This window comes from Scylla paramamosain, chromosome 48 (genome assembly GCF_035594125.1).
Source record: "Scylla paramamosain isolate STU-SP2022 chromosome 48, ASM3559412v1, whole genome shotgun sequence".
In the NCBI taxonomy this organism is placed as follows: domain Eukaryota; kingdom Metazoa; phylum Arthropoda; class Malacostraca; order Decapoda; family Portunidae; genus Scylla; species Scylla paramamosain.
The window spans coordinates 5547760-5557981 of record NC_087198.1 but is presented as its reverse complement, the minus strand read 5'-3'; the positions used below and the strand labels follow the sequence as shown (position 1 = coordinate 5557981).

The 10222-nt window shown below is 41.1% G+C and overlaps 1 protein-coding gene across 1 annotated transcript in view; it reads left to right on the top strand.

Moving 5' to 3' along the window:
- The window catches only part of LOC135095299 (serine/threonine-protein phosphatase 6 regulatory ankyrin repeat subunit C-like), a 61692-nt gene that overhangs the window by 41398 nt on the left and 10072 nt on the right, over positions 1–10222 (top strand). Inside the window, exon 8 of the mRNA XM_063996058.1 lies at positions 5429–5734. Within this exon, the coding sequence (XP_063852128.1) occupies positions 5429–5734 (306 nt within the window). The remainder of the gene's footprint in view (positions 1–5428; positions 5735–10222) is intronic.

The following is a 10222-nucleotide window of genomic DNA, read 5'->3' as shown; positions in this document are numbered from 1 at the left end:
GGCTGGCTTCACTAAGGCGTAGAGAGGCTGGAGGAGGAGCGCGCATCGGGGAATGAACCTGTTGTAATAGTTCAGCATCCCGAGGAACTGCTTCAACTGGCGCTGAGTTGTGGGCTTCGGGAAATTCTGGATGGCAGTACAGCGACTTGCAGTTGGGGTGAAGCCTGAGGAGGACACAGTGTGGCTGAGGAAGTCGACTGAAGGCACGCCGAACACGGACTTGTCGGCGTTGACCTGGATGCCGTAGTCCTTCAGACGAGTGAAGACTTGCTCGAGGTGTTGGCGATGAGCAGCGTCGTCTGGGCTGGCAACAAGAATGTCATCGACGTAAGTGAAGCAGAACTGCAGTCCTCGCAAAACTTCGTCCATGAAGCGCTGGAATGTTTGAGCAGCGTTCTTGAGACCGAAGGGCATCCTAGTGTATTCATATAGTCCGAAGGGCGTGATTATGGCCGTCTTCGGGATGTCCTCGGGGTTGATGGGGATCTGATGGAAGGCCTTTACGAGGTCGATCCTGGAGAAAATTGTAGAGCCGTGCAGTTGTGAGGAAAACTCCTGAATGTTAGGCACTGGATACCTGTCCATCTCGGTGCGGGAGTTTAGGGCTCTGTAGTCCCCGCAAGGGCGTATGTCACCGTTTTTCTTGGGGACGACGTGAAGCGCAGACGACCAGTTGCTGGAGCTTGGGCGGATGATGCCTTGCTGCATCAGAGACTCAAACTCGGCCCTGACCTGTTTGTAGCGTTCTGGTGCTAAGCGACGAGCCTTGGCGAAAACAGGTGGTCCGGTGGTCTCTATGTAGTGCAGGACGTGATGTTTCACTGGCTGCGTGGCTGAGTATGGCTGCGTTAGTGTTGGGAAACCCTTGAGGATGGCGGCGAAGGGGTTATCTCGGCAGACTGCGGAGAGTCCGGTGCTCTCGCCAGGTGCCGTTAGGCCACGGGTCCGCAGGGAAGTGAGACGATCCAGCAGCGTGCCGTGCTTCAAGTCGACTAAGAGGTCGTGGTGGCGTAGGAAATCGGCGCCTAGGATGGGTTGGGTCACAGCTGCTACGTAAAAGGTCCAGTCGAAGGAGCGGCGGAGGTTGAGTTCGAGGTGTAGTGTCTGCCGCGCGTACACAGGGATTTTCGAGGCGTTGGCTGCATAGAGGTGTGTGGTTACAGGCAACCTCTTCTGGCTGTCTGTGGCAGGCAGGACACTGACCTCAGCGCCGGTGTCGACGAGGAACTTAATTCCGGTGCGTCGGTCGTAGACGTGAAGTAGCTGTGACTTGGGCTGGCGGATCGTACGCGCCGTGAACGTCCGCCCGTTTAGTTTGACGCCGGGGTGGTGTTGTAAGTGCAGGGTTGGGTGCACTTAATGGCCTCGCTACCGAACCTGCTGTGGTAGTAGCAGACGCCCGGGGTGCGTGTAGTGCTACGCGACCGAGAGCGGTAGCGAGGGCGTCGAGGTGACGGTGGGCGGCGACGCTGGCGGGTATTTAGCTGTTCCTGCATCGCGCTGACCTGCAGGGCCAGCTGCGACACAATGTGGGTGAGTTGCTGGACGTCTGCTGTGTTAGTGACAGTGGCGACTGAAGACGGTGGCGTTGCCGACGGAACTGTCGACATATAGTCGTCAGCCAGCTGCGCGAGGTCTGGCGCAAGGCGTTTGAGGACGGCTTGCCTGAGGTCGTCGTAGGGATTGTCCGAAGAGGGGGCTTTCGCGATGGCGTCAGAGACTTGCAAGAGGACCTCGGGTGGCAGGAGAGTGCAGGCGTGAGTGAACTGTTTCAAGGCCTCAGTGATGTTGTTTGCCTTGAAGTTCAGCTCCAAGATGGTAAACCACATGTTGGGGTCGTGGCTGTTGAAGGCTGGAGCCCTGAAGGGGGGAGCTGGGGAGGCGGTGTCCGGTGGAGCCATGGCCGTTTCTTGTTGCTGGCGTGCGATGGGGCCTGGTGGCTTGTTATGCGAGTCGTGGAGCAGGGTGTAGTGACGCCTGTCGGCGAGGCGCGGGCTCCTCCGGCGCCAGGTGCCAGTGAGAGGTGGCAAGGGACGCCTGCTGGGCGCCACTGTGCAGTGCTGAGGGTGTGACAGCGATGGTCCTAGGCACGTACTTTACCACACTCGCACTTACGGCTTGGAACGCACTGCCGTGAACGAAGTGTGTAGTCTGTGTGTGTGTGTGTGTGCGTGTATGTGTAGGTGTTGGTGTCTGGCACACGGGGGTTGGTACGCGCTGATGCACACTAGGGAGTTTTCTAGGGGCAGGGGTTAACACACACAGGGGGAGGGTGGACGACGGGGGAGAGGGGAGGGACGGTCGGGAGCACTAACACTTTGGTGGGGGAACGTTGCAGGGAACGCCGCCCTGTTGTCGAGCGGAAGACGGGAGTACCGGTGCAGGGGGCGCCGCCCTGTTGTAGAGAAGCGAAATCAGGGCCAGTGGGGTCACGGCCGGGTGGCGGTGACCGTGCGTGGTGAGCCGGAGAGGTGTTGCTGCTGCTGTGGTGGTGATGGAGGCTGGGCAGCAGGTGTGGCAGGGGGTGGCAGGTGACCAGGCAGAAGGTGGAGTTGGCGCGGTGGGTCACGGCAGCAGGAGAGGGAGTGACCTGGTGGCGGTGGTGAGGCGGCAGGTGAGCGTGGCCTCAGTGGCCTGGGTGGCTGGCGAGGCGTGGTGAGTCACAGCTGCGAGAGAGGGTGGCTGGTGACTGGTGAGGCAGCGGCGGTGACCACGGCTGCCGGGCTGGGTGACGGTGTGTGTGTGTCACGTGGCGGCTGGCCGGGCTGGGTGGCGTCGGTGGGTCACGGCTGGGCCAGGCTGGGTGGCGGTTTGGCCGTGGTGGTCCGTGTCAGGCGGGGGCTGACCTGGGCTAGGTACCTATAGCTGTGGCGACGCTATAGTGCTAAAGAACCTGGGACACAGCATTGGTGGAGCTGGCCACTACGGTCTAACTCCGAGTCACCATTTCTAGTGATCTAGGTGGAAGCCGCCAGGAATGTGAGAAGAGAAAACCGACAGGTAACCGTCAGCAGTTGCAAGTCCTTTAATCTCTTAACTCGCCAGAGATAGAGAAGAGAAAACCGACAGGTAACCGTCAGCAGTTGCAAGTCCTTTAATCTCTTAACTCTTTTTGTTCACCAGCTAAGGTTGTATTTATAGCCACTTGTTAGACTGGTTAAACTCTCTCTACTTTATTTAACAAAAACATGAACATGTACACAAGAAATACTGAACATAAAAAAATGATTTACATAAAGATATGGACAAAGAGAGTGAATGTGTGTGTGTATGTCTGTGTGAAGAAAGGAGTAATATGATGTATAGAAAAGACGTGTAACGTATGTGTCGAAAAGCGTGCACAGAATGTGTATGTATAAAAAATGAGGAAGAAGAGATGAAAGACGAAAAATCTGTGCAGTAGAAAGAGAACGGGAGGCTGAAAACATATAAGAGAAAACGGAGTGCTTGGAGCGGTGACTTGTGTTTACATTACTGGTTCTGAGAAGCGCGTAAGTTTTAGTGTACCCTGAATATGAGAGAAAATGGGATGTTTCTATGGCTGACTAGATTATTTGCTACATATATATATATATATATATATATATATATATATATATATATATATATATATATATATATATATATATATATATATATATATATATATATATATATATATATATATATATATATATATATATATATATATATATATATATATATAAAATACGGTAATTATTATTATTTTTGTTATTATGGTTATTGTTGTCGTTGTCGTTGTTGTTGTTGTTATTGAACATCATTATCCCATTATTTTTTTCATTAGTAAAAGTTTTGATGATAATTTTATGCATTATTATTTTATTGTGACTATTTTTTTGTTTTTATTTTTATTGTTGTTATTATTAATGGTAGTAGTATTTTTATTATCATTATAACTTTATTACATATATTATCATTATCATTAACATGTATTTTGATTTCCTAATGTTTTCATCATTGCTACTTTCAATATTATTATTATTATTATTATTATTATTATTATTATTATTATTATTATTATTATTATTATTATTATTATGATCATTAATAATATTGTTGTTGTTACCCTTATTATTATTATTATCGTTAACATTAGTACTGTTGTTGTAATTGTTTTTTATTGTTATTTTCTTAGTTTTATTTTTCTTATTATCATTTTCACCACTCTCTTCTGTCCTTCCCTATCCTCACCATCATTTTATTATCATTATCATCATCATCATCATCATCATTATCATGATCATCATCTTATTATTACTATTATTTTTATTTTTTTTTATTCTTGATATTGTTGGTTGAATTTCTTATAATACTTGTCATCAAAATTTTTAGATTTTCCTTTTCATCATTTTATAATTATTATTATTATTATTATTATTATTATTAGTAGTAGTAGTAGTAGTAGTAGTAGTTGTGGTAGAAGTAGTAGTAGTAGTGATAATAGTAGTAGTAGTATTGTCAATACTTCTTTTCATTATTATTATCATTTTTATTATCATTATTATTATTATCATTATTATTATTATTATTATTATTATTATTATTATTATTTTTATCGTTATTAATATTATTATTATTATTATTATTATTATTATTATTATTATTATTATTATTATTACTTTTATTGTCATAATTTTTGGTAATAATATTATTATTTATGATCATTATGATTTTTGTTGACATCAGTTACTATTATTTTTGTTTTGTTTTTTACCTTCATCATTATATCACAGTTCTTTTATTATTATTATCATTATTATTATTATTATTATTATTATTATTATTATTATTATTATTATTATTATTATTATTATTACTATTATTACTACTACTATCATAATTATAATTAGTTTTTTTTTTTCTCTCCTTGATCATTCATGTAGTTGTGATGGAGGTAATGGTTGTGGTAGTGATGGTGGTGGTGGTGGTGGTAACAGTGGCGGTTATTTTACAGTAGAAGTGGTGGTGGTGGTTGTGATAGTAGTGTTCATTTAATAGTAATAATATAGGTGGTGGTGGTGGTGGTGGTGATAGTGGTGGTCATTTAATAGTAATGGTATTGGTGGTGGTGATGATTTGATAGTAATAGTATTGGTGGTGGTGGTGGTCATTTTATAGTAGTAGTGGTGGTAATGGTAGTGGTATTGGTGGTGGTGATGATTTAATAGTAATGGTATTGGTGGTGGTGTTGGTGGCGGTGGTGGTTATTTTATAGCAGTAGTGGTGATAATGGTAGTGGTAGTGGTGGTGGTGGTGGTGGTGATGATTTAATAGTAATGGTATTGGTGGTGGTGTTGGTGGCGGTGGTGGTCATTTTATAGCAGTAGTGGTGGTAATGGTAGTGGTAGTGGTGGTGGTGGTGGTGACACAAGTGGGCAGCAACAGTGTCTGTTTGTCATCACAGAGGGCGTGGCGGGGCGTGCATGAACACCACCACAACACAGTCTTGTCCCTGCTGGTGGAGGGCAACGAGGCAGCAATGGCCAAAATCCCCGAGGTTTGTGATGGTCACACGCTGAGCCAGGATGGCCTGACGCCTCTCCACGCCGCGGCGCTGTGCGGGGCTCCCAGTGATGCTGTGGAGGCTTTGCTGCGACGCGGCGTGAGCCCTCATGTGACCACCCCTGACAACATGACCCCCGCTGACCTGGCACGGCAGCAAGGCCAAGACTCGGTGATTAAGGGACTACAGCGCCACCACTGTGTACAGGTGTGTGTGTGTGTGTGTGTGTGTGTGTGTGAATTGAATTTATAACTGAATTGAATTGAATTTATTGAGTAAGGTCAGACTTTCTATAAAGTATGGAGCACAGCTCTCCAGCAAAAGAATACAGACACTGTAGATTATATACAGAACGTGCATAATATTACATAAGAAAAGACAAATACATACAAATGAAATACGCTGTAAGCAATGGCAAAAAATTAATATAAAAAAATGTGTATGCATATATAATGATACATACTGTCACTAATTAAGAAATAAAAAAAAAACTATTGAGGTGTTTTGCACACTATTTATCTAAACAAGCGTAGCACCATCCTCAAAAACAAAGATAATTTCTTTATCACATTTGAACTTATACTTTGCATGAACAAAACATATTTGAATTGTGTTGGCCTATTTATGTAATTTGCTATATACATATTACCTAACCTAACAATTTCCATATCAGTACATTCAAAAAGAACATGAAATTCTTCTCCTTCTACCTCAGCATTACACATGTTACATACCCTATCTTCCTTACTGACACCTTGATACCTACCAACATTTACAGGAAGTCTATTATTACAACTTCTAAATTTAGTCACTAATAATCTGTCACCCTTTGTTAATTGTTCTAAATACTGTTCTCTGCCAAAATCTGTCTTAAACACCCTATAACTGCTACTTAATGATTTTGTTTCTAAATTATGATGCCAAGTTACAAGCCACTGATCTTTCAATCTCTGTTCCATAGCTTTCTTCACCCCATCTTGAATTAGGAACATCTTGCAACACCACATACCAGACATTCCACAGTCATTACAAATATTCTTTATACAAGTTTACCATGGAGAACTATGAAGCCCTAACCTATCCAGCTGCAATAGACATTGGTACATTAAATAACACAGTTTAGTATTTTTACCTGAAATTAGCTTAGACCAATAACCTATCTTTTTTTTTTCTTTATATAAGTATCAAGTGGAAATACACCCAGTTCACCATACACCATGTCATTACAAGTATTCTCATGAACACCCAAAACCTGCTATAAAAATTTCATGTACATATACTCTAACTCCCTAGCAATATTGTAACCCAAAATTTCAGCTGCACAAGTCAATATAGGTAACACCGTGGTGGTAAATAATTTGAGTTTTATATCCACTGGCAAGTCAAACTTCCTACACTTACTTATTAATGAGTACATTGCTCTTGTAGGTGTCTCTTTTAGCTCCAGCTCACCTTTGCAAAACCTCCCATTATAATTTAATAATACTCCAAGATACTTATACTCTGTCACTACTTCAATGTTTTTACCACCAAATTCAAGTTCATAGTTAAATTTTGTCTTCCCCTGCTAAACACTACTATTTTTGTTTTGTTACAATTTAGCTTCAATTTCCATTCATTACAATATAAATTCAGAGCAACCAGTGCCTGCTTCATTCCATCCTCACTGTCACACAAAATAATTGTATCATCTGCATACATAATCACAAATAGTTTAAGATACATGTTTAAGAAATCGTCACCAAAATTTACATAACTGCAATTATATTCAATGAATTTACTTTCAATATCATTCACATAAAAAGCAAAAAGCACCGATGATAAATTTTCCCCCTGTCTTACCCCTACATTGCAAACAAAGGTGTCTGAAATCTCCTGGTTAAGCATGACACATGATCTGATATTATTGTACATATTTCTGATTACATTTAGAATTTTTCCTTGCATCTCTTCCTTCACAAGTTTACACCATAAATCTTCACATTGTACCATATCAAAGGGTTTCTTGTAATCAACAAATAAACAAAAAAGCTTTCTCTTCTTCCACTTAAATAAATCAATGACACATTTGAAGAAAAAATATATGATCCAGAGTGGAATATCTGTGTCTGAAGCCCGTTTGTGTTTCATTAATGGTAGATAAGGTGTTTGAATAATCATTAAGTCTTTCATTAAGTATGGAGGTGAACAGCTTCCCCATGCAGCTAAGTAAGGTGATGCCCCTGTAATTATTAACATCCTGGATGTCTCCCTTGTTTTTATAGAGTGGCACTATTGTACCCACCAACCATTCAGCTGGCATGACACCAGTATCAAGTACTTTTTAATATATTAATTTAATATCATATCAGATGCTGGGGATTTATTGTTTTTTTTTTTTACTTCTTAATATTTTTAACTACCTCTCCTTCCCTTATAGGATCATTAAGTACTGATAAAATTTCAGCATCCGCACAGTCTTCATCATTTGTAATATTCACATCACTATTGTCAGAATTTTCATCACCCGCTAGCTGCTTAAAATGCTCATAGAATTCATTTAGTGTTATGGGGATCTGATAAGTTCTTTTCTGACTATTTAAAATTTTCCAATATGCTTTAGGGTCATCACTCTTATATTTTCTAAGTTTCTTTATTAAGTTATCCCTCTCCTTATTCTTCACTCTTTTTAGATTTGCTTTATTTTTCCTGCTTTTCTCAATCATGTTGTTAAAATTTACACTACTTCTATGCAAATGAAACCTCTGTCTAGCTTTGTGGTATTCCTTTCTAGATGGCCAGCACTCTTTATCATATCCCACTGAGGTGGCATTATTGGACTTTTTCATGAATGATCTTTTCTTATATGGTGGGAAAGTTGCAAGTGCCACCTCAATCAGTATTTGTTTTAAATCTAGATTAATAGCATCCATGGGTAATTCATCCACTTTTGCAATCAGTTCATTTATCTTAGTTTCATCAATATTACTCACACATAAAAATTGTTTTTCAACATTCCATTTACTTTGCCTTACACCTGATTGTCTTGATTCCTTTGCCTCTCGGTTTACAACAGGCACCGTACTTTGTATCTCACATTTGATCCTTGCATGTAGTCCACAGTGTACATCAGACCACAAAGGTTCATAATCTAATACTTTAAGAACTACAGCATATTTCATAATCACTGGTGATCCTAAAAAGTAGTCAATAGTTGTATTGTTTCCCAATGCTGCAGTCCTCCCCTAACCTTCCATTCAATATATAAACTTGATCATTCTTACAAACATCCAACAACTTTTTCTCATATGAATTCCTATCTGGGGTTAAGTCCTGGTTTGCTCTAGTCTCAGTTATTCCAAAATTAGTTAAACTTACAGACACAGGGTCCTCAGCAGCCTCAGAAGGAACATCACACATAGTGAGAGTGTGAGCATTAAAATCACCACAAAGCACATGCAATGCACATAATCATCACATGAGTAAGTAAGCAAAAAATCATCCAGCTCGTCATAGTGCTCTTCATTACCACATCTAGAGTGTGAGGGGGGAATGTAAACACAGCTTATTACCAGTTCCCTACCAAAATTTACACTACTTCTATCAACTTTAACTGAAAGTAAAGAATCATAAGTGTTACTAATATGCCTCCACTTAAAACTAGCATTTTTCTTGATGGCCATGAGCAAACCCCCAGATTTAAACCTGCTTAATTTGCTTCTGTCCTTAAAGACAATGTCAAAGCCGATATTTTCCATATTGTTTTTTACATTAATTACATCAGTATCATCACACTTAGTTTCACATCAACAAATCACACCATAATCTTTAATAAAGTTAACAAAATTCATAGATAAAAACTTTGACTTGATACCGCAGACATTAAGAGACGACACATTAATATAATCCAGGGGAGGAACAAACTGAACAGAGTTAATATTACTTACACTAACACTATTATCATGCCCAAGTATGTGCTGTGCCCCAGCAGGGCCATCCTAGGCCCTTGTTAAGTGATCTAGATTTAACCTTTTCCAATCAGGAGCAGATATAACAACCTTTTCTAAGTCATCAGGACAGTTTATAACTACAGGTCTACCCCCACTGTGCAACTATACAAGAATGCTCCCCTCCCTTGTGGACACATTTTTCACTGTTTCTTGCCCTTTAACCATATTCAACATTTTAACCCTTAAGGAGGTCATGTCATCATTTATATACACTTTTCTTTGCCTACCTTTCAGTTTTTTTTTTTTTTTTTTCTTATTTTGCATAATTTCATTTCTTTTCTTTCGGTGGCAAAACCTCACAATCACTGGCCTACCTCCTTCCCTGGGCCTCTGCAAATGGTGAACAACAGAAATGTCATCCTGCTCAATTTTCACTTCAATAGTATCAGCATGTTCTATAACTTTAGCTTCCAGCACCTCCTCACTTTCGTCCTCTTCTTCTTCTCATCTAGAAATACGTAAGTTCTCTCTTCGGGAGTACTGCTCCATCTTGTCGTGTTCATACTTGAGCAGGAGGCAATTCCTCAGCATTACTGCGATCTTGTTTTCTAATTTATCCCTGAATTCGTTGAAAGCAGTAGATACAGCCGTAGACACAGCGACCGAAATTATGCTGCCAGGCTGGACAGCATAACAACTGCATCCTTAATCGTCTTACTTACACTTCTGCTTTCCCTTCCATCATTGCTGCTGGTTATATTAGCAA